The sequence below is a fragment of the Ambystoma mexicanum genome, chromosome 6p, assembly GCF_040938575.1.
Source record: "Ambystoma mexicanum isolate Mex_15411 chromosome 6p, UKY_AmexF1_1, whole genome shotgun sequence".
Lineage (NCBI taxonomy): Eukaryota > Metazoa > Chordata > Amphibia > Caudata > Ambystomatidae > Ambystoma > Ambystoma mexicanum.
The window spans coordinates 347,084,815-347,109,853 of record NC_090935.1 but is presented as its reverse complement, the minus strand read 5'-3'; the positions used below and the strand labels follow the sequence as shown (position 1 = coordinate 347,109,853).

At 47.1% G+C, this 25,039-nt stretch overlaps 1 protein-coding gene across 1 annotated transcript in view; it reads left to right on the top strand.

The window, feature by feature from the left end:
* The first annotated feature begins 11,865 nt into the window (after window positions 1–11,865).
* The window catches only part of AGXT2 (alanine--glyoxylate aminotransferase 2), a 988,366-nt gene continuing 975,192 nt past the window's right edge, over window positions 11,866–25,039 (top strand). Inside the window, exon 1 of the mRNA XM_069627115.1 lies at window positions 11,866–12,081. Within this exon, the coding sequence (XP_069483216.1) occupies window positions 11,970–12,081 (112 nt within the window). The 5' untranslated portion in view covers window positions 11,866–11,969. The remainder of the gene's footprint in view (window positions 12,082–25,039) is intronic.

Here is a 25,039-nt window from a genome sequence, read left to right as displayed (position 1 = left end):
TCGCATGCGCTTTGCCAAGATGTTTGCGAGCTGTCGCTGCTGCTGCCGCGTCTGTAAAGCAGAGTGAGGGAATAGTCCTAGGCCATGATCTAACCCTGATGGTGCCTCACTCTGTAGATGTTCTATTGAACAAAACCCAAACGCAACACCTCACTTCCGCACGATTGACAAGATATGAATTGATCTTGTTTGCTCCCCACATCCAAATTAGGAGGTGGTGTGTTCTTAATCTGGCTGAACTCCTACCTTTCCCGCAAAATAATGTTTGCGGTGATGATGAGTCACATGACTGCCTGTATACTACTGAACAAGAAACAAAGGGCAGAATTGATCTTAAGGACACTACTTTGGATAATGCGCAAGGGGAGCTATTTTGTGATGGCTCCTGCTTCAAACTTCCGGATGGTACATCCACAGCTGCTTATGCAGTCACTACATTAAGTACGGTAGTAGAGACCAAGAGAATTACGCATAACTCCGCGCAGGCTGCAGAGATTATAGCATTAACCCGAGCTTGTGAGCTTTCCGAAGGGCTAACGGTGAATTATATATACTGACAGTCAGTATGCTTTTGGGGTGGCTCACAACTTTGGGAGACTTTGGTCAGAGAGAGGGTTTCTAACTTCACATGGGACCAAGATTCAGCATGGCCCCCTGATAGTACAATTGCTCACTGCGCTCGCGCTCCCTAGTCAGTTAGCGATCATGAAATGCGCAGCGCATCGCAAAATCACAGACGATGTAGGAAAAGGGAATGCTTTTGCTGATCAGATGGCCAGACAAACTGCCACAGATCTTCGCACAGAAATGTATGCTCTAAGAGAAACTAGGGAATGCTATGTAATGGACGAGGATATTGGGTCTGTGCGGGATATCCAAGCTGATGCCACAATGGAAGAATCTAAGAAATGGGCTGAAGGCTTGGGGAAATTAGATGATGATTGGTGTTAGGTGGACACAGTTGAAGGGAAATGGTTACTTCCTAATGCCTACATAGTCATGATGGTTACTATGGCACACGGTCCCACACATGTGTGTGCTCAACAGATTACGAAAATGTTAGAGAAAATCTGGGTAAATTATAAGATTTCGAAAATTGCTCAGCATTATGTCCAAAATTGCATGATTTGCCTACAGCACAATGTGGGGAAGGGGACAGTAACTACAAGGGGTAGCTTTGGGCCTCCTTCTGTCCCGTTTGAAGTGATTAATTTTGATTTTATTGAGATGGAGCGGTGCAATAGTTTAAAATATGTCCTTGTGGTCATTTGTGCCTTTAGTAAATGGGTTGAGGCTTTCCCTGTCAAAGATGCTACAGCCATGACCACTGCGAAAATTATGATAAAGGAGTATTTTCCGCAGTTTGGGATGCCAAGAGTCATTTGGTCGGACAATGGTCCACATTTTGTTGCTGCTGTAATTTTGCAAATATGTACGGCACTACATATTGATAAGCGATTTCATTCGGCTAGACATCCTCAAAGTGCCGGGTTGGTAGAGAGACATAACGGTATCCTAAAGAACAAGCTCGCTAAAACGTGTGCCGGTACCAAACTAAAATGGTCGGACGCCTTACCGATCGCACTACCCCTCAAACTAAGACTGGGCTCTCTCCATTTGAGGTGGTGATGGGGAGGCCTGCCAATATTTGGGGTCTTCCGAAACATAAAGTACTGAGAAGTGTTGAGAATGTATTGCTTTCAGACTACTGTAACCAGTTGACTAAAAATCTGTATTTCATTTATCACCAGGTACGATCAGCTTTACCTGTACGCTACGAGGGCCCAGGTCACAACATCCGGCCTGGAAGCTGGGTCCTGGTGAGAGCATACGAGCGGTCATCTTGCCTCGCGCCTCACTGGCGGGGACCATTCCAGGTTTTGTTGGTCACCCAAACGGCAGTGCGGGTGGCTGGAAAGAAGAATTGGATACACGCGACGCATGTCAAGAAACTTCCTCACCCAACGCAGCACATTACAGAAGAAGCAGAACCCCTCGCTAACGCTGCAATCGATGATCCTGAAGCAGCAAATAGCACTGTGAGTGAGTCGGAGAATCTCTCTGAGCCCGTGGGGCTTTGGTAACCATCCATTTTGTCTCCACTCTTTGGAAAAGCCATTACCGGAAACCATTGCTCTGAATTCTGCAACTTCCGTTGCCCCTGATAGGTTGCTTCCCTCAGGAAGTGACATTACCTTATTTCCGGATCAAACAGTATCGGGAACCACCAGATATAATCTTCGGCGGAGAAAATAGACCTACGGCACGGTTCGACTGTGCATTCAAAGAAGGAAAGGATCATCGAGGGCTTGGTTTTGCCCAAATTTGAGAGAGGGGATTCTGTTGGCTAGGGTTGGGGAAGGACTAAGAAGCCACGCGACCGGGGGGTCCCCAGCAACGAACATTGGGGTTTCCATCCGAAGACTACGATGCCTGCCACCGCTACTGCTCGTATTGGACTTGTAAATAAGGGGGTGACCAACTTGGACAATGAACAATGTGCCTGGGCCCCGAAAACGTATTGCTGTGTTTTAATGATAATAATTGGGGTTTTTATAGTAACTGCTTTAGGATTTTGGTACGTCGAGGAGATTTATCCTCTAGAGCCTCTTTTGCCAACTGAAATTGTACCTACTGTTTTTACTTCTTTTGTACACGTGCATACTCTGTCACCTAGGGACTCTCAGCATAGACAGAAATATCACAACAATACTTTGATGTTGATTATGAATTCGACACATGCCATTTTTAACAAAACCAATTGTTGGGTCTGCTCGCATTTACCGCAACATGGGGATAAGGGGCTAGGTTGGTATATTCATCCTTTACCTTTGACGACTGCTTGTTATGCTTCTCTTAGAGCACTGTTCTTTGGCCGATGGAATGATAGCATCTCGGGGAATTTTGATGGAACTAATTTGAATAGTTTTGAAAAACGTGTTCTGACTCCCCTGGGATGCTCGCTTTTCGCAAATAGGAGTAAATTCAACGTTGCTTCAATTAGGCCTTCTGATAGACTATCTCATCCTTTCCAATCTTTGGTTTCCTTTAAAATGGCTCCGATAGGCAATAAGGATGCCGTGCTTCCTTCTTACTCTGTTAACCATAGCCCCGATTCAGTTTCTTTCTGCATACAGAGAAATGGCACCTGGTCAATGGGAGATTTTAAAAACTGTGCCAATGTTGCAAATTTGACTGGGGAAAACAGACCTTTGTATGTAGGCGAGCCTGTCTATTTCGTTTGCGGTAATGTAGCATTTCCATGGTTGCCCAGGGATTGGCAGGGAACCTGTTATTTAGGGATCCTGTTACCTGGGGTGTTCATAGCAAGCACTTTGGAAGTTTCAAAGGCTCGTCCACGGCGGGACGAGTATGATGCTACCCCCGCACAAGTCCTGGGAGATGTAGCAAAATCAGTTGTGCCATTCTGGGGGCAGATAGCAAATTCCGAAGACATCAGGAGACTAGCGAGAGTACTGGAGAGAACCATCAACCGGACCACAGATATATATGACATTAGAGCAGAAAGCGATAAGATTAGTAGCACTCCAGAACCGGATGGCATTAGATGTCATTCTGGCTGAACGTGGTGGAGTATGTAAATTAGTGGGGTCTGCTTGCTGTGTTTTTGTACCAGACTCCTCCCCAACCATTTTTAAAGCAATTCAGAATCTGCACGTCCTCAGCTCAGAAGTGCATGTTCCCGAGGGGAACTGGAATCTTAGTGCTTGGTTTTGGGATTTCTTGCAATCTTGGGGTTGGAAGGTGCTTTCAGTTTTGCTGATCATTTTGGGAATTCTGCTATTCCTTTGTTGTTGTATCCAATGTCTGCCTAGTATATGTTCGATGCTAGGGGGATGTTGTGCTCAGGCGATAGGTACGATAGGACATAAAGTATATGCCCCGGATAAAACTTCCAAGGAGTATGTGTTAAAAGAGATCTTAGTGAACGACCTGATGGCCATAGATATCTCTGACATCGATTCAGGGTGTATGGACGATGACGTATGGAGTTACTTGCAAGGAGATCAGAAATAGTCTTAGCACTTGGCATAGGCCAAAAGGAGGGTTTGTCAAACTGGATATTAAACTATGCCTCCTATTGTAACGATTGTATGTATATTGGCCTACGCCAAGTTGCTTAAAACTGTAAGCGAATAACTCTCTACGGCAAGGTCTTGACCTTAGGAAATTGATGTAAGCCGCCATCTTGAATCAAGCCGCCATTTTAGGTTGTCTTGTTGTGTAAAAGTCACCCTGTACATCAAAATGGCGGACGATGCCATTCCGAACAGAATCTGGTCGTCATGACCTCCGTACAGCTAATGTATAACTTGCCTACAGGCCACTTGTTAGGGTTGCGAACTGAGACCTTGTCCTTCTGTTGACCTGTGTGTAAATGGGTTACCTGTATCAACGGAACTGATCTATGCACATACTGATGAATATATTAAAGTAGACCTGGCAGAGACCCTAGACCAGTAATACATTCATGGAATGGTTAACCCGCGAAGGGGTTGGACAAAAGGCTGGAGAAATGTATATAAGCCTGATGGTCCCAATGTATAGTCTCTCACTGAATACATCGAACCCCGTTGAAGTTTGTTGTGTTGTACTGAGGGCCGATAGCTATACGATCTGTCATTGACTTTGTCACTGCTTGACCTTAAAATATAGTACTTTGTATGTTCCTTTGTAACCGGTGTTTGGTGTGTTTCCTTTGGGCTTCCCGGCCTCATATTATTTTTCTGTTTTCACAGTACAAGCAATTACACAGAGGACGTTCAATCACAGTTCTTCAAGTAGACACTTATACTCAAGGTTTCTTGGTAACACACGTATTGATTTATTACAAAATCATTTAGAAAACATTTCACTAGAATAAGACAACTTAATATTATATACCAATACATTTCAATACAAAACTCTAAGATTTTGAGATAGTTTGAGCTCCCCTGAAGTAGGAGCAAAATAGCAGTTCAGTTACTTAGAAGTGGGTAAAATAGACCAGGTAAGTAGAATAGATCACATATACTTGTTAGACAGTGCAAATAGTTTTAGTTCACCAGAAGAGTTAAATTCAAGTCAATAGGTCTAGGCCAAAGTCAATGGGCTAGTGTTCTGGATAGGAAAGAGCAGTGCTGGTCTCAAACAGTAAAGTCTTTGCAAAAGTTCTTAGAAGTCGTTTAGGCGAAAAAGAATCATATGTCGGTCCACAAGCTGATTAGGCCTGAAAGTTGGGAAAGTTTCATGAACTTTCACCACTAGAGTGGCGTTCTCTCTTGCGGGTTGGCACAGTACCTTTGTATGAAGAAACAAATGCTGCTGAAGTCGGTGGTTCATGGCAGTTCTTGCAGATCTCGCTGTTCCTGGGCCTCAGTCGTGGGGACAAGAGGGAGGACTTTGGGGACTCCTGCACTGCACGGGATTGTCGAAGAAAGCAAACAAGATGGTGTCACTTCAGTTCCAGTAGCTGTAGATTCAAGAGCCCAAGCTGGTATATCTCGCCCTGGTTAATCCTAACCAGCCCTGAGAATGGCATCCAGGTGTCTTATGAGTTGATTGGTCCCACCAATTCAAAGGAAGAAGCCGTCCTTGAAGGAGCTTCTCTGTCGAATGGAGTTTGGCAATTCAGACCTGCAGCAGGGCTTCACCGGGCAAACCAACGGTCCAGTAGTTGCAGCAGCCGTCCTCTTCCAGCTCGTCTTCGGTTCTTTCATTCCAGTGGTCGACGATGCTTTCCAGTCCAAGAGACTCGCCTTTTAAACAGTTCTCTCCCTTTCATTCCAGCCTAGTTGCCACTCACCCAGCAGGGTGGCTGTCCTTGCCGGACAGTCAGCCAGCCAATCATGCTAGAGTGCATTTGGGTCTCTTAGGAGACTAAGCACAGGGTGTTTCAGGCACCTCCCACAACTCCTGCCCACCCCAGACACTCAGACACCAGAGGCGGTCTTCACTCCTGAAGCCCGCCAAAGGCACACGAACAAAGGGACCAAACCAGGTTTGGCACGCAGAGACAAACACTCGAAGGACCTTCCCAAAAAGAAACAGCAAAAAAAGAAAACCGGGACCTGTTTAAACAAAGGGGCTTAAGGCGCCATCTTGAAAAACATGGCTCCCATGATTTGTAGCTACCAGTGTTCGCGGTCAGGGAAAATCATGGTAGTTTGTTGGAAAACCACTGCCACCAGCCTTTTCAATAGGAAAGGGTAGCATTTGACTGCTACATGAGTATTTAGACATAGGGGATACTATGTAACCCCTCCAGCACTCCATTGTAAGATGGTGTGTGCTGGGTCTATGCATTTGGAAAGACTAGTAAAGTCAATTTCACTTTCCATTCTCTGGGGAAAAGTAGTTTATCTCGTAGAAGGTATTTTAACCTTTGGGAAGTCTAAAAAGACATCCCTGTGTCACTGCACTGAAGGTGCTGTGTAACACATATGAAAAGATGATGCCTATGGAGTTATCTGAAACCCCATATTCCAAGAACACAAATGTAAAACACACATCAAAACACATGAAAGAGTGGGAAAAAAGACTCACACTCTTTCCAGGTAAAAAGAAAATCAAGTCCTCAAAATCCAGCAAAGTTGCTGGGGGTCTCTAAATTGAAGGCAATTGGCACATTCTTGAGAATTCTCCCTAACAGGGAGATATCGGGAGGACAGCCAAAACAACTCCCCTCTCTGAAAACCATTTGAACCTTTCCTCTTATGGTGAGCATACTTCTTGCTATTCATTTGTGCCTTTTTCAAGGCCTGTAGGGTCTGTTGTTGAGTGTCACAAAGGTGTTCCAGGTGTTGCTCCACAGAAGGCACTGAGGTGATTGTAGAAGAAAGTTTGGGAAATCAGGTGGGATGGAAACCGTAAGAACCAAAAAAGGGTGATTTGCCCGTGGCAGAATGTACTGATTTGTTGTATGAAAACTCTGCTAATTATAACAGAGACATCCAATTGTCCTGGGACAGGTTGAAAAAGCACTGTAAGTATTGTTCAAGAGTCTGGTTCAGGCGTTCAGTCTGGCCATTAGTCTCTGGATGGTAACCGGAAGGCATTACGGGAGATTCCTAGCTTCATAGCTCCCCAGAACCTTGAGGTGTACTGAACACCCCGATCCAATATAATGGAGTCCGTGAGTCCGTGTAGCCGGAAAATGTCCTTCAGGAAAACTGCACTAATTTCTTCTGCTGTGGCAAACTTCCTTAAGCCAGAGAAGTGAGCTAACTTGGTGTGTTGACAGTCACCATGATTACTGTTCACCCCTGGGATTCTGGAAGGTCTACGATGAAGTCGTTGGAAATACGTTGCTATGGTCGTGAAGGCAAGGAGGGAGAGCAGAGTTCACCCACGGGCAGCTGTGGGGAGTCTTGTTTTGAGCACAAACAGAGCATGTACTTATATACTCTTTAACATCCTTGGAAACTTTAGTCCACCAAAAGTATTGTTTGATGAGTTCTATGATTGCCTTGTGGCCCGATGACCTGCTACCAAAGACGTGGTAGGAAACATCTTGCAATATTTTGTCTTTCCGTGTTGGTATGACCATTCCGGGATAGAAGGTCTGCACCAACGTTCTTGAAGCCAGGAATGTAGGACATCATTAAGGGGTAGTGGGCAAAGAAGTGTGCCCATCGGACTTGCCTGCTGTTTTGACATTCGTAATTTTGTAGGGACATTACATTTCGGTGGTCAGTCTGGATCTCCATAGGTTGTTGGGCTCCAAGAAGGAGGTATCACCATTCTGAACATGCCAACTTGATGGCAAGCAACTCCTTTTCCAGGACTGAATATTTACATTCTGCTGCGGACAAGGCCTTGGAAAAGAAAGCCAGGGGATGTTCAATATGGTCTTCACATTGCTTTTTTAGCACGGCACCAAATGCTCAATGGGAAGCGTCAGTATCCAGCATAAAGGCACGTTGGTGGTCTGGTTGTCTTAGCAGGGTGGCTGTCGTAAACAATTCATTTAGTTCTTCTAAAGCCTTCTGTGCCGTTTCAGACCAGATGAACCTGGTGTTTTTCTTTAACAGGTTAGTCAGAGGAAGTACAGTATACGAAAAGTTTCTGATGAACTTTCGTTAGAAGTTGGCCATACCAAGAAATCTCTGGAGCTCCTTGATTGAGGGGGGGAGCATCTGAAGAACCGCTGTGACTTTCCTTCACTCCATAGAAATAGCATCTCCAGAAAGAATGTAGCCCAGATAGGGCAGCAATGAAGCGTTGAACTGGCACTTTTTCAATTTAACCTTTAGGTGTTGAGCTTGCAGCCTCTCCAACACCTGCAGAATGCTCTTTTCATGGTCTTCCTGGGTGCCTAGAATACAAGGATGTCGTTGAGGTACACCAAGAATAAATGCATCAATAAGTCAGCAAGGACATGATCCATATACCTCTGAGAAACTACTGGAGTGTTGGCTAGCCCAAAGGGCATTACCTGGTGTTGGTAGTGTCCAAAAGGTGTCCGGAAGACGGTTTTCCAATCGTCACCCTTCTTTTCCGTATCAAGTGGTAGGCGCCCCGTAGGTCCAGTTTGGTGAACACCTTTGCGTTTTGAACTGCCTCCAGGATATCAGGGATTAGTGGCAAGAGGTACTTGTCCGTCCTAGTGATACGGTTCAGATCCATATAATCAAGACAGGGTCTCAGTTCTGTGGACTCCTTCTTAGGAATGAAAAATAAGGACTCCCCTCCAGGAGATTTGGATTCTGTGATGAGTCTGTTGTGAAGATGTTTATCGAGATACTGACACAATACCTTTCTTTCTACTGGTGAGAGCAGGAACATTCGACTGAAAGGAACCATAGCACCAGGTAAAAGATCTATGGCACAGTCCTCAGGCCTGTGGAGAGGCAGGGTCTACTGATCTTCTGAACCAAAGATGTCCTGGAATGCAGCATATTTGGCTGGAAGAATGATGGCAACCGAAGAGACCAACGTGGGAACTTTAGAAGGATTTGCATCGGGTAAGCCAGGAGAGACTGTCATGCAGGACTGCATACACTGCTCTGATCCCAAAAACAGAGTCTGAGCTGACCAGTTTATATACGAATTGTGCAGAGACAACCAGTGGACACCCAAGATTATTGGGTAATGAGCCGTCCGTATCAGATCAAAACTGGTGTCTTCCTTGTGCTGCTGTATAGTCATGGTTAGCAGACCAGTGTTATTCAGGATGGGTCCACTGGGCAGTGGTGATCCGTCCACACCTTCTACTTGTACCGCCTGTTCATTACTTTCTATGAGTACCTTCATTCTGCTGGCCTATTCCTGGTCCATGAATAGCCAAGCAGCTCCTGAATCCACCATGGCTAGTGTAGAAATCCCATCCTGTTTCGGGACAGACAGATGAACCCGAAGGATCAGTAGATCAGATTTAGAAACCATATCTGTATCCATTGTCTTGGGATGGGTCTTTGACTGCCGAACGCAGGTCCCAACTTCGAGCGGGAGCTGGAGTTTCCAGACTTGCGAGGAGGGGCCAGAAGGCAATCCCTGACCAATTATTCATTTGAGGCACAATACAGGCACAGGTGATTGTTCATGCGTCTTGCCCTTTCTTCACTGGTCAAAGGACCTCGACGGGAGCTGGAGTTTCCAGACTTGCGAGGAGGGGCCAGAAGGCAATCCCTGACCAAGTATTCATTTGAGGCACAATACAGGCACAGGTGATTGTTCATGCGTCTTGCCCTTTCTTCACTGGTCAAAGGACCTCGAGCGGTCCCTATCCACATGGGCTCCTCCTTATTCTTTTGCTTCAGTACCGAAGGAGGTTGAAAGCACGAGGGGCTAAACTCCTGGTTCGTCTTCGTTCTTGTCTTCTCTCCTGGAGTCGGTAGTCTATTTGGAGGACCAATTTCACCAAATCCTCAAATGAAGCAGGTCTAGGGATGCGGGCGAGCTCATCTTTCAGGTCATCCAAAAGACCCAGCCTGAACAAGGTTACACAAGCCTCTTTTGGCCAAGCAGTCTGGTGGGCTAGTTGCTTAAACCTAGTCACATAAGTAAGGACATCCAAGGTGCCTTGTGTGAATTCCAATAATTAGTCCTGTTTAGTATAGGTGAGCTCAGGACGGTCGAAGATTCCGGCAAAGGCATTGATGAAGCTCTTGTAGTCGTCAAGTATGGGATTGCCGGCCACTACTAAGGGGGTGGCCCAAGACAGGGCACTCCAGTCAGGTGGGAGATCACAAATCCAACTTGTGAGCGCTCAGTGGGAAAGGCAGCCTAGCTGAAGGTGAATGCCACTGTGCAAGGAGCGAGGAATTCCTTGTACCTCTAGGTTCACCACTGTACTTCTCAATGGGAGGCCCCCGGTACTGAGCCAGGTCTGTGGATGGTTCTTTCTGTACCAGGGCTTGACGCAAAACTGCGTTTTCCGCCTTCAGATTCTACATTTCCAGGGACAACCCTTGAACAGCTGCTAAGAGTTCTTGTACTTGTTCCATGGTTTTATCTTTCTTTTCCTTTTGGCGTTGCAAACTGTCAGTGGCAGTCCTTAACTCCTTAGGTTTGATGTCCTTTGATGTGAAGAGGTAAGGCCTGTACTTCCAGGTAGCCCCTGTGCAACCCAAGTGTAAATATCAGGTGGGCACTGAGGCCACCTAGAGAGCCAGGTCTCAGGGGAAAAAAAACCTTGAGGTGGAACAAACCCTGAAGAGAAGAAGTCTCCCAGGAAGGCTGAAAGTTCACTGTAGTCTCCCCAAGGTGAGTAGCAGCAGAGACGGCATCCAGGGATCCAAACGAGAAGAATACAGCTGCAGTAGAAGCAGGCGAACCCGCAGAAGCACTCGGCAGAATGCAAAGTATGAGAACAGCTGACTCGGAAGTCAGCAGGGCAGTCCACCCACAGCGAGAGTGGGTGAACCCGCAAAGGCAGACAAACAGGAGCAGGAAAGGAAACAGCTGACTCGGAAGTCAGCCAGAGAACCCAGGAGAATTCAGAAGTGGGCAAACCCATGAAAGAAAAGGTAAGGAGGAGGAGGGCTGACTCGGGAGTCAGCGTGAACCCAGGAGGAAGGAGAGAGATCCAAGAGGGAAACTCGGGAGAAGGCAAGGAGGGGGGCGCAGAGCGCCGGAGCGAAGGAGACTTGTCAGAACAGAATAAAGTACCGCAATAATGATTACCAGATCAAGATGCTACTTATTTCCAGGTAGCTTGTGAGGAGGAACGTAAGCTGCCATTTTGGATCGGGAGACAGCCCTATATCTGTTCCAAAGGGAAACACGATCTGAAACCTGCCAAGAATGAGGGCGCATAACAGCCTAACTTTAAACTTTTTATAAGTAATGGCGTCAGCCAGAAGACGCGATATGCGTCTGACTATGTACAGTGAACGTCACACTAGGGATAGTATTACTGGTACACTCTGTCGACGTCCCTTTTCGAGTTTCAAAAACAAAAAATATAATACTTGGCGGCTATCACTAGTTGTCGGCCTATGCATAGCATGTGATCTAAGCAGATCCACAAGCCTCAGAAATATATATATATATATATATATATATATATATATATATATATATATATATATATATATATATATATATACATTTACATTCTTTCCAGCTGCCTACATATGTAGTGTAGTATGTCGCTTCATGCAAACTAAGGGCCCCGCCCTTAATTTGCTGCACTTGGCCCCACATATCCTAGGGCCTGCCCTGTACTGTAGACTTAGATTGTGTCCCCTGCCTTTTAATTAAATTAGCTTGAATTTTCTCTTACTTTTTTACTTCAACTTTTCAAAACTTTAGCTTCATTTGTGGGCGATGGGAGGGAGTTATGGGCTGGCATTCCTCTTGCACACACACCCAGCAGTGCCAGAGAGGGACTTGCCTGATCTTCATGCTCCCTCCCTTTCAGTGCTAAAGTGCACACAACACGTGCAGCCTTTCCACCTCCTCCCTGGCAGACACAGCCGCGCACACGGCGTCATCTTCTCTTTGCCTGTCGTGTGGGGAACATCATGGTGCCTGTCGGTCTGAAAACCGCCTGTTCCACAGGGTGGAGAGTCTGCGGCAAACCCTGTATTGGTAACTGGGGCGCGTCGAGGGTTGCACAGTTTCACCTGTGGAGCAGTAAGTAAGGGAGCTTGAATGTGGGTAGCTTGTTTTTTAACCATTTAAGGATATATCTTTTTTCGGATGGTTGTTAACCGGCCAAGTAAACTTGGTCTTTATGTTGCCCGTAAAATCACACCACAAATGTGTGATGCCCCATTGTGCTTGGAGAATGTGTTTAATATCTGCAGAGGGACACGTGTTGTTTTTAAATTAAATCGGTCCACACTTAGGGAGACTATGGCAAAAATACAGACTCGGCCTTTGTGATTCATGCATACGCTACTGAGACTAGTGACGGCCCGGGTCCCTTGCAGGGGGTTAAAGGAGTTTGTTTGAAGTTTAGAGCGCGTGGTGCCCCATAGCCAATGCTTCGCTAGCCATGCTGCAGTCTGCTCGGGTGCTCAGCTGCTCTCCCTGTCATTTGAGTCGGCTCCCCCACTCCAGCCTCCAAGGCTCAGCAGCGGCGCGCTGTCTCCCAGGACGTGCCCCGGATCTCGTTGCATGGAAGCTGAAAGCAGCCTGCGGCCTCGAGCAAATGACAGAACGCGTGGAAGCGAAGCACACGCACAAGAAGAATATTTTGGGAATGGAAAACGTCTAAAAGTATGTAATTAAAAAAAGCTGAGATCTACACTTTGAAAAAACGTTGCAAGTGTTGACAAGTGGAAACAGTGCAAGTAGACAATAATATGGAACCCATTAATTATGAGTGCCCGCCGCGGATTGGGGATCGCAGTGTTGGACATAAGTGCCCGGAGTGGGAAGTGCGAAGGGCGCCTAATGCTGCATTCTCGTGCGATGCAACCGGGGTGGTAATTCCCCCTAGCTTTGTTTAACATGCAAGTCCACACATAGTGGGGCGATACTCCCTTGACCAAGCACATCTCATCACTTGGCCCAAAAAAATAGCAGCCCAATCCACTATAGCACGATGAGAAAGGCCATCTGAATGGGCGCATATAAGATGCGCCCATTCAGATGGCCCTTTTCCCCCCTTCACGCAAATCAGGGTATGTATCTGCACATTTAAAAGTGCATCCCAAATTTACAAACAAGATATACTTTTAAATGTGCAGAAATTGTACGAAACCTTATGCTCCTGCTTCGAGTAGGCACACCACTGCATGGTAGGGTCTTCCTGACCCGGTCATACTTTTATTTTTGTGATAGCACAGTAAAAAGCTGTTATCTCACTTGCATTTTTGTTCCTCAAATAGGATAGAAATGCGTTTTTTGGGTCGCATTTTACAAGGGCAGGCCGGTTAAAGGCCCATCACTAAGAAATGCACTGGGAGCCTATAGGATATTGGCGGGAGAGGTCTTTCGACACAAGCGTATTCAAGGCCGCTGGCCAGCAGCCAACATATCATTTGTGTCACAGCTGATCCCTGTGGAAATGCGCAGGTCACTGTTGACTCATTTCCAAAAAATGGGCCATCTAAAAAAGGCATATCCTCTGCTCTTTTTTTGAGATGCCCCATTTTTTGAGGAACTGGGCCCACATCTACATTTGATTTTTTTTAAATGGTAACATGAGGGACATGAGAGGGGGGGGGTGATGGGTGAGATGTGCAGTGGTAAGCAATAAAGCAGAGGCAGAGCAGTGGGTCAGAGGCGGAAGCAGTGGGTAAGAGAGCGGAGAGGAAGCAATGGGGCGGTGGGCCAGACATCAGAGAAGCAGCAAGCCAGAAAGCAGAGAGGGAGTGGAGGTACAGAAACTATAGGTGAGCGTGGGTTCAGGGGGAGTAGCGGGCCAAATAGCAGAGAGGGAGTGGTTGGCCGGAAAGAGGCAGTGAGCTGCAGATTGGGAGAAAGGATGAGGGAACAGTGCAATAGAATGGGAGAAAAAATGTAAGATGCAGAAGTAGCATGAAAGAATGAAGCACTGTATACTACAGGAGGAATTGGGGAGCGTAAGGTGTGAGTTGGGAGTATGATTTGCAGTGTGGCAGGGACTGGGGAGTAGACATTGTGACTTGGCAGTGTGACAGAGCACATCAGATTGTGTATGACAGAGTGAGAGGTTAAGGAACGCAAGTTGTGATGGGGAATTGGGTGACGTGTGTTGGATGGGAGACTTGTGTGGGTGGTTGGGCTTTGCAGAACATAGAAGGGGAATATTTTCAGCGTTACAATTGATAATTTGTATTTGTATTTTGTTTATTTATATAGTGCACCGAACCCTTAGGTGTCTGGGTGCATTTCTTACAGTTACAAAGTTACATATTTACATACAGTTGTGACAATACAGGAATTCAATACAAGAATAGAATACAGGAATTGAAAATAGGATTGAATAAAGTGCTTAGTAGATAGGTGCAGAGATGTGCATGGTCATAGGACGTACCAGTTATTGGGCCTCATTACGATTTTGGCGGTATGGCTGCCGCCAAAATCGGGTCCAGGTTCCCAGAATGGGGAATTACCGGGCCATTCCGAGTTCGGAGGGCCTGGTAATTCCTCCCTCCAGAAACCCTGGCCCGGACCTTCCCCATTTCCTTTTCAGCCCCCATAGGGCTGAATGGGAATGGGGGAGGGAGCTAACAACGGGCCGATTACGACCGGCCCGTTGTTAGCTCCCTCTTCACCTCGCGGGACCCGCTCTGCACGTCTGGTAAAACCAGACGTGCAGAGCGGGCCCAGCGAGGGGACCTCGTAATGTGGCGGAATGGTGTTAACGGGTCTGCATCCTTTTGCGGCACCCGTTAACCCATTCCGCCACTCTTGTAATGAGGCCCATTGTGTTTCTTGCAAGGTGAGCCACGTTTTTGCATTTTTCCTGAACTTGTTGTAGGATGGTTCTGATCTAAGCGCTACTGGCAGTGTGTTCCACATTTTAGCTGATAAAACCGGGAAGCTCCTGCCCCTGCCTGATAATGATCAATACTGTAAATAATATTAAATAAGCATGCACATTAAACCAAAAACATAGCCAAAACAAACACTGTTCTGCCAAGCCAGAGCTATCTGGGACTCTTCCTTTTAAATTGATACAAGAGGTACACATAATAACACCCTGGGTCTCTTGTACCCTTGAACACTGCCTCTTTCCTGCAATGTGTCAATCTTGCATCCTCCAGTGAATAAAAAAATGAGCCCCAAAAATGCTGCAATAAATAAAGTTTTGGGCTGCAAAATGTGCCATTTCATGGCACAAAATGTGCCATTTCATGCCGCAATATCCTGGAGGGTCTGCCGAGGGCGTTCAACCTGCTCCACGTTGAGATCATACCAATTGTGAAAGGCGCTATACAAATGCCCAATAACATAACATAACCTTGGGAAGAGTCACTATCTGTTGGCATAATTGCCCTTCTCCAACTTCTAGCTCCTGGAACCTGTGTGGTGAAGGATGGTTGTTTTGCCCCAGGATCGAGAGATGGTGCAGCCACCCTGAAAGAAGGGTGTTGGGGTGCCAGGTCATAACATGTGGAGGACCAAGGCCCCCCGCCCTCCTTCACAGGATTGATACACAAGGGTCATGAAGCTAAGGTGACCCGAGAGGAGATGGGTGGCAGGACAGGAAGGGGAGGGTGCCCTGAGGAAGAGGGGTTCGCGATTGGAAGGGCAAAGTCTTCTTCACACCTTCCAGGTGCCATCAGAAGCCTGGACCCAGCACTGTTAAATAGCTGTACTGGATGAGATTTGCATCTTCCTTGTTCCTACCCTGCAAGTGGCAGGGAAGCTTGTCCCACCCACCACTCCCTAACTGGTTCTTCTTTGCAAGTATGCTGCATTTATTGTTTATGTCTTGTCAGATGGGGGTTGCACAGACGATGGACCAGAGAAAAAGCCTCATTACAGAGGAAATAACAATGAGCAATTAACCCCTTGTTTAGCGGAACATGGTGGGGCTGGGGGAGGTCTGGAAAGAGGTGCACCCTGTTTTCAGATTCCAGCCCCAGCTGGTGAAAAGAAGGAGATAATGCCACTACCCACAGCCCAATACCAGGGACACACAACGCCCTGATCGGGAGGCTCAGGAACGTTGGGGGAATGAAACCTGGATTATGGATTTTTTTAAAGAGAAAGAGGTAAAATAATGAAAAGAGAACGGACGGAATAAGAATGAGGGTGGTGGTGGAGGAAAGAAGTATTGAAGCACAGATGCTGCCGATCGTCTGTGTTGACTTGTATGTTGACTATTAATATTTTATAAATAATTAATAGACTGTGGCCTTGTTTTTGTCACATAAAATATGCCTAGGCTAAATTTGTTATAGGCATCGGGGCGGATAAGTGTACCATGTTAGGCTAAACAAGGGGCTAATTGCTCATTGTCATTTCCTTTGCAATGAGGCTTTTTCTCTGCTCGATCCTCTGTGTGACCCCCATCTGACAAGACAAACAATAAATGTAGCATACCTGCAAAGAAAAACCAGTTAAGGAGTGGTGGGTGGGACAAGCTTTCCAGCTGCTTGCAGGGTAGGAAGAAGGAGGAGGCCAATCCGCTTCCAGTACAGCTATTTAACAGTGCTGGGTCTGGGCCTCTGATTTCACCTGGAAGGCGCAAAGAAGACTTTGGCCCTCATTACGAGTTTGGCGGTAACCATGCCGCTATTGGCGGCATGGCTGCCGCCGAAATCGCGTCGGGGTCCGGGTCCTCGGAATGAGGACTTACCGGGCCATTCCGAGTTCGGAAGGCCCGGTAATTCCTCCCTCCAAGGACCCGGACACGGTCCTTCCCCATTCCCATTTCAGCCCCCATAGGGCTGAATGGGAATGGGAGAGGGAGCAAACAACGGGCCATTACGAGATGGCCTGTTGTTTGCTCCCTCTTCCCCTCACGGGACCCGGTAAGCACGCCTGGTTTTCCCAGGAGTTGCGTCCTGGGTCCCGCGAGGGAACCTCATAATGCGGCGGTACGGAGTGAACGTGGCCGGCACATTTTTTACGGCGCCGTTCACTCCGTACCGCCAGGGTCGTAATGAGGCCCTTTGTCCTTCCAATCGCAAAACCCTCTCTCTCATGGCACCCTCCCCTTCCTGTCCTGCCACCCATTTCCTCCCTGGTGTGGAGGTTGGGTGAGACCAGTATTAGGTGAGCAGCTAGGCCGAATTGTCTTGGGTAGCTGCATTCAAGCAGAGGTGGTGTTTGCATATGAGATTATGTGTGCAGCTAGGCCGATTTATTTCGTGGGTATAGCTGCGTTCAAAAGATCGTTGAGGGGTGCATAGTGGTGTATAATTATGTGTATAACTAGGCCGAAGATAATTATGTAGGATGGCTGCATTCTAATAGTTTTTTGTACAGAAGAGAGTGTCAGCATATTGGTAGGTATGTGTGAGTATCTTTGCAGTTGGAAGAGGTCTCCTGTTCCTGATTACGTTCCTGTGCGTGCCAAAATAACTTTTGCTCCCTATTATGGAGGTTTGGTGCTTTAGTACTCCAGGAACATTTTGCTGTAGAGTCGAGTCAATTCTGTTTTGTCAAGCATGGCCAAATATGTCCCTGTCTTAAAAATATCATAAATGTTGAGTATGGCCGTTTCCCAAACCTGCTGCACTGGGTTATTAGCTTCCCTATGCTTTGGAGTGTTGAGTGTTTAGGCCTGGGCATGGCGGGGGCAGCGAATGATAGTGGCCATTCTAGTGGTAATAGTCCTGGTGCTTTACTGGGTCAAGCGATTGCAGATCTACAGTGCGCCATCCATGTGTCTCCTTGGGCGGGCAATTGCTTATAGGATAGCACCTTCTCGATGAGCAGTTACATCCAGTTCTGTTATGTCGGAATTACGAGTACTTCCTAGATACTTGTTTGGGACCTGGAAGACATCAAACATCAGGCCATGCTGTTAGTGCTGTGCCTGTCTGACATTTTTAGGTGCAGCGGATGAATGAGTATGCCAGGTCTAGTGTACGGTTTGAGTATTAGGCAACAGCTTATCGTTGTCGCTTACAAGAGCTTGCCTCACCAGGTTCCTCGCCTGAGTGTAGTACATTGCCAGTGAAACAAAGCCAATCCAGTCATAAAGTTATAGCATAAGTGCTAATAGGGCGATGGTTCCGAACCCCGGGTATTTATTTACAGCGGATGGTTGAGGATTCCTGTAATAGGTTATGGTTTGAGTTTTGAGTAACACTGCATGATTGTACCTTACGACAACTGAGAGAAATCACCTGATTTGAGAGCGTAGTGCATACTCGTTAGAAGACAAAGAGCAAGCCCAATCATAGCTTAGAAGAAAAGTGCTACTAGGCCCCAATTTTAGAGTCCTGGGCATTAATTTCCAGACAAATCAAGGGTAAACATCACCTCATCTGAGAGCGTAGTGCATACCGGGTAGAGGAAAAAAGAGCCAGTCCAATCATAGCGTTAGAACATAAGTGCTACTAGTCCCCGGGTTTGTAGTCCTGAGCTTTAATTTCCAAACAAATAAGGGTAAACACAGTCAACGCGCTAGCGCATAGGTGCTACTCGGCATTCATTGCTGAACATGGAAGGAGCCAACATGATAAGAACGTTAAACACAATTGTTTTTGGCAACCGGGTTCCATGTCCTGGTTATTCTTACCTCCCCCTAGGGGTGGATTCTAGGCCATTTCTTAGCTGCAGGGGTTGGTCCGGAGGCATGGTTTTGGGGGAGGAGGGGGCGAAGGCCAAATCAGTCCTCTGCAACATTTAGGGGAAGAGCCAGGTTTTGAGTGCTTTCCGGAATGCAATGTAATCTTGGATGTGTCGAATGAGGGGGCAGTGAGTTCCAGATAGTTGGCACCAAGGTTGAGTAGGCGGACCCCCGATCCTGGCTGAATTGGAGGCAGTGACCACTAGGAGGAGGGCGGCGCTTGGCCTTATGCGGGTTTGGCGCAATCTTTTCTTGTAAGTATTTGGGGCTTTGTGCACAGCGTGGTGAGTAATGCACAGGATTTTGAAGGTGGCCCATCGCCCGATCAGGAGCCAATGTAAGGTGCAGAGTGCAGGTGAGATATGATCCCTTCGTCCGATGGCAAGGAGCAGTCTGGCTGGTTAGTTTTGAACTCTTTGGAGTTTGTTTAGTTGGTAGGTCGGTGCACCCAGATAAAGGGAGTTTGCATAGTCAAGAATTGCTGCCAGTCTATTGGGGTAGGTGAGGTAAGGGAAGATGTGTTTCAGAAGCCTAAGGTGGAAGTGGCAGGATTTGGATACATTGTTAATGTGGTGTGCCAGTGTTAGGTCAGAGTCCATTGTGAAGCCAAGGTTATTGATGGTGGTGGAGGTGGGCAAGCCAAGTGAGGGTGGACAGGGAGACAGTTGCAGGAATAGAGTTGTTTTACACACCATGATCTGTTTTTCTTGGGTTGAGAAGGAGATGATTACTCGTCAACCAGAGTTCAATGTCTGTAAGGTATGCTGCAGGGTCAGGGTGAGAGTCGATTTGGAAATCCCCAGGATTATTTGTGTGTCATCGGAGTAGTTATAGCAGGTGAGGTTGCAAGAGCGGATGAGCCCGGCAGAGGGGTCATGTAAGGGTTGAAGAGAAGGGGTGAGAGGCAGGTGCCTTGCAGTACTCCAGTGCTCACTGGGCATGCAGTGGAGATGAAAGGGGGGAGATAGGTGATTTGCTGTCTGTTACTGAGAAACGAAGCGATCCACTTGAGCGCCGAATCTTGAATTCCTAGGGAAGTAATTTGTCAAGGAGGATGGTGTTGTAAACAGTGTTAAAAAGTGCTGCAAGGTCAAGAAGAACAAGACTCCTTCTGAGTCTACAGTGACTTTGAGGTCATCCCAAATAGAGATCAGTGAGGTTTCAGTTCTGTTGCGAGGACGGAAACCTGATTGCGCAGTGTCTGGGTCTAGGAGGTTGTTGGTTTTAACAAAACAGTTGAGCTGGGAGTATGCAGTGCGGTTGATGAGCGTTGCCGAGAATCGGGCTTTGGAAATGGGCCTATAGCTGATTGGTTGGAGAGGGTCGAGGGATGGTTTCTTTAGAAGGGGTTTGACATGCGTGATTTTGAAGGGTTCTTGGAAGATGCCGGTGGTAAGGGAGTCATTAAGGGAGCACCTTGCAAGTTCCCCTGCACATATAGAGGTGATGATTGTTAGGGAGAATTCTCTATTTAGGCTGAATTTCCTAACCTAGTGAGTCCCCCAGCAGCTTTGCTGGATTTCTGGAGTTTGTTTTTTTCTCCTGCCAAGAGTGAGACTCTTTTTCTCCCACTCTTGGACATGATTTATGGTGTTCCTTTGACTGTTAATGTGTTTTATGGGCTATGGGGTCCTTTACTCCATAGGGTCTTATGTGTTTTTACTATGTGTGTTACACAGCACCCTCCGTGCAGTAACACAGGGGTGTCATAGTGACCCCCCACCATAGACTCCATACCCTGGGACTGACTACTGTCTCCCAGGGCATGTAAAGTCACCATTGGCTTTACTAGTCACAAATTATTAACAGACACCAGTACAAACCATCATATTGTGGACGTACTGGTCGGGGCAATTCGATTGCCCCGGGGTCTGTTAGTCGAGGGGGCACGTCTCCGTCCCCCCTGGTCGAGTTTTGGCTGGTGGCATTGGATACTACTTTTTATATTCGACCTCGAATATATTCCTATGGGATTTTCCCATTGTTCGAGGCTACCAACTTTAATTATTTAATTCTCATAGCCTCGAACATACCGCCGGTTTATTTAATTAATATTAATTCTCCGGTTGGTATTTTTTGCCAGGACTCGATTCTAAAATGGCGTTTGTGTTCTCTTCTGTGACTCCAACCCAAGTCGAGCCCTTTGTTCCACTTTTTGGCGGGCTTCTCCACAGAAGCCTCCAAAAGTGGTGCCACTCTGTCTGGGTACCACAGGGGGAATGGGAGGGGGTTTAGGCACCCTGGACTGAGTTACCCTGGTAACTCAAGTCGCACTCTTGTGTGATTGGCCCAAGTGGTGAGCCGGCCGGCTCACCACTTAGCATGTTTGATTGACAGCTAGGCTGAGTGAATGGGGGTATGCTGCATAAAAGCAGGGCTTTGGGGACTGGAACTACAGAAGTCGCCACAGGACCTGAGAATCCGACGAGGGAGAAGCTGAGCCGACCTACCACGACGACACCACCGGTGGAGCCCTGCGGAACCGACTCACCACTTCGCGACGACAGAGAAAATCTCCCGGCTGGAGAGGCTTCTTCCCCTGACTGGTGGGCACAACCAGTTTACCTTCTTCTCTTCGCACCCCAGACCGGTCTGTGGTCGAATTGCCCGTGCAAAGCACCCCGGCAGCCGGATAGCCACTTACCACTGGACCGCGAATCAACGGACCGCTCCTTGTACCTGAGAAACTCTGCGGCTGGTTTCTTCCCTGGCAGTGCAACGGACTCCTGTCTTCCTCCCCGACGAGATCCTCTCTTCCCCCGGACGAAGCACCGACTTGCATCCGCTGCTAGGAACATCTGCCCCCACTGGAGTATTCTCACCACTTTAAGGTACTGTGTCTAACAGGCCTCCCTTTCTAAAGATTGCTACAAGGTAATAATAACCTTCTGGACTGGGCTGGCCACCATGACCCTCTAACTGGTCCCTTTCTTTGGTCCAACTCCTTTTTGAACTGTTACAAGACTTTTGTGCACTGCAACCGTGTGACCTTGGACACCTTTTGCTTTTGACCCTCTTAAAGCGAGTCCGGCCTACTGACTCTGAATTCACGGTGTTACTTTGCCTTCCTCTCTTGTTGTGTTCGTGAAAAAGTGTTGGGATCTGTTACATTTGATTCTCTGCTTGTCTCTCCCTTTTTAAAACAAATTATTAGAGTGCCATCTGCGTTAAGCGCTCACCGCTGTCTGAAAATAAGTGGGGCTTTACTTAAGACTTGTCTAAATATTCTTTTAAGGGAGTGTATATCTTTTAGTGACCGTGTTTTTGTATTGCTTACTATTAGTGCCTGTGTGTTTTTCTAGATGTGGTTTTAAATAAATAATTATATCTCTTTTACACCAAGCTCTGGTCAGTGTTTACTTGTTCTACTGTGTTCTTATGACCTATCGTGAATACTCTGTATACTGCCTAACTCTTCTTGAGGGAAGTCTGACTGCTCAGCCACAGCTACCAAGTGAATCTATGCGGTACAGACTGCTACCAAGTGGGTTTACTGCCAAACACCTGTAGTCCTAAATCTTTTGCATTGGTCCTAGAGGGAACTGCACAGGTTTCTCCCTAACAATGATTTCTTTGAGGAGTGAGACGGGACAAGGGTCGAGAGGGAGTCGGAAGGTCGGACAGCAGCTTGATGAATTCCTCACTCAAGATGGGGCTGAAAGAGCAGAACATAGGGGTCACTGCAGGCATGTGGATTGATTCTTGAGGAACAGGTGTTGGGCGGGCAGTGAGGTTGGAAAGTTTGGCATTGAGGGTGGCCGTCCTGTCTAGGGCTGTTTTGTGGAAGTGTTCAGAGAGGAGTTGCAGAGCGTTTGGGAAGAGGTGATCGGCGGGGGAGGGGCAAGTAGGGTTTAGGAATTCAGTGATGATCCTGTGGAGCTCTTTACTGCTGCTGAAGGCAGATCAGGTTCTGTTATTGTAATAGGCTTTTTTGGCCTAGCAGTCCTCCGATTTATAATTGCAGTGATGGGCATATTCTGATTTGTTTTGAGGGGTTCAGGAGGCTCACCGTTTGCGCTTGAGAGAGTGGCTTTGAGTTTTGAAAGCCTTTAGGTGGGGGCGACCACTTGGGGGAGCGGAGCTAGAAGGGGCGAGAGGAAGGAGTGAGTCATTGAACCAGGAGATTTATCTGCAGCTGAGAGTGATAGGAGGGCACGGAGCAAGGCTTGTGCTAGGTCTGGTATTATTTTGACCTTGTTCCAGCACATGAACTGTGAGGGAGGAATAGAGCATGCTTGAGAGGCGGAGGGGGTGTGCAGAGAGAGAAAGGGATGGCTGAGTGGTCTATCCAGATGAAGGAATTGGGGGTGGACATGGAAATGAGGTTAGATAAGCTGAAAATGGCATCAAGGTTATGGCCGGCAGTGTGGGTGGGTCCTGTAATCTGCTGGGTAAGGTTGAGTGCCTCCAGACTGTCGACCAAGGGTACTTCAAACCAAATGTTGAAGTCCCCCAGTAGAGTAGGGTGAGTGTTGGGTGGGCGACTAATATGGCTGCTAGCGAGTCGCATAGGGTGTTGACAAAATCTCTGTCATATCCGGGGGGGCCTGTAGATGAGTAGGAAGCTCTGGGAGAGAGTGGGAGGGAGAGAGAGTTTGACTAGTAGGGATTCGCAGTTAGCTGTGCAAGGCTGAGTTTCAGTGAAGGTGATGGTTATGTGTGGTTTGTGGAGGATGGCTGCTCCGCCTCCTCTAGAGGGTCTGTTGTAGGTGATGAGTGAGTAGTTGGGTGGGAATGCTGTGTGTGCGCTCAGTTTGAAGTCATCTGAGAACCATGTTTCAGTGATAAATATGAGATTAGGATTGTCGGAGGTTAGGAGATCAAAGGTGTTGTGTCTCGGTGGTCAGTGATAATGTCGAATGCAATAATGTCGACAGTCAAAATGTCGAAAAAAAATGGCGAAAAAATAATGTAGAAAAGCAATAATGTCGTATTTTTTTCTACTTTTTTTTGAATGTTTAGAAAAAATAAATAAATATATATATAATTAAATTGTGTTGAATTTGAGGGGTGAGAGGGTGGTGGGGGGATGGCAGGGGGGTGTTTGGTGAGGGGGATTGAGGGGGAACCCCCCACCCCTAGTAAATGATACTCTTCTTGTTTATTTATTTATTGAATAAATAAATAAATACATATATATATAATTAAAATGTGTTGCGTATGAGGGGTGATAGGGTGGTGGGGGGATGGTGGGGGGTGTTGGGTGAGGGGGGTTGGAGGGGACTCTTATTGTTTATGTATTTATTGATAGTGCTAAATGACATTTTTTTTCGACTTTTTTTTTCTAAAAATTGACTCTTGTCATTATAAGTATAGGTTTTCGACATTATTGTTTTCGACATTTTTTTTCGACATTTTTGTAAGTCGACATTTTTTTTTCGAAATTATCACTATAAACCCTGTGTCTGTTCTTGGCCACAGAGTGGGCATTGATAAGAAGGCACGTGAGTTTGTGTGATGTAGTGCTGGTGGTGCCTCCCCGGGTGTCAGGGGCTGGTGGGACTTGGGTGGTCATGTGATTAGTGAGATGGTGTTGGCCACTGGGGAGGACTTTGTGACTGATCAGACTGGGTCGGTCGGTGTGACTGGTGAGATGGTGTGGGTCAGAGGGGGGATTCTGTTGGTAGGAGGAGTGTGTGTGAGTGGTGTGAGTGGTGTGTCTGGTGAGTGAAGAGGGAGCGGGCCATCACAGGCCTTCAAGAGAGGTTGGTAGTGATTGGCCCGAAGGTCGGTGGGGTTGCAAGTGAAGATCGGGCCTTCCGTGGTGGCGTGCTTATTGCTTTGTTCGGATTTGGTGTCCAGAAGATGAGTGTGGTGGTGTCAATGTTGGTGGTTTGTGATGGAGGGGGATTGGTTGTGTTCAAAGAGCAAAATGGAAGGCATAGGCATCAGAAGGAGCGTGATAGTGGGGATGGGAAAGGTGTGATTCTTCTTCTTGTTGGTTCTCCTAATTGTTTCTCTTGTCCGTTTGTACATGTGTTACTTGTGTTGATTACTAAGCAAAGTATTTTTTGAAGTTTTTTAAAATAAATCTAGCTGCGCAAAACGGCAGCATCCATAACATAAATATATCACAGGAAAATCATACTTTAAAATTGATACACAACACTTGAGTGGTAATTAGGGTGTTCAGCCCACACTGATGGCTATCCAGTCTAGGGGCCTCATTACGAGTTTGGCGGCAGCCATGGAGCTATTAGCCAAACCGGGCTCCTTTACCGGGTTCTCAGAATGAGGAATTACCGGGCCATTCCGAGTTCAGAGGGCCCAGTTATTCCGCCCTCTGGGAACCCGGGCCCGGACCTTCCCCATTCCCATCTGAGCCCCCATAGGGCTCAATGGGAATGGGAGAGGGAGCTAACAACGGCCGATTACGACCAGCCCGTTGTTAGCTCCCTCTTCCCCTCG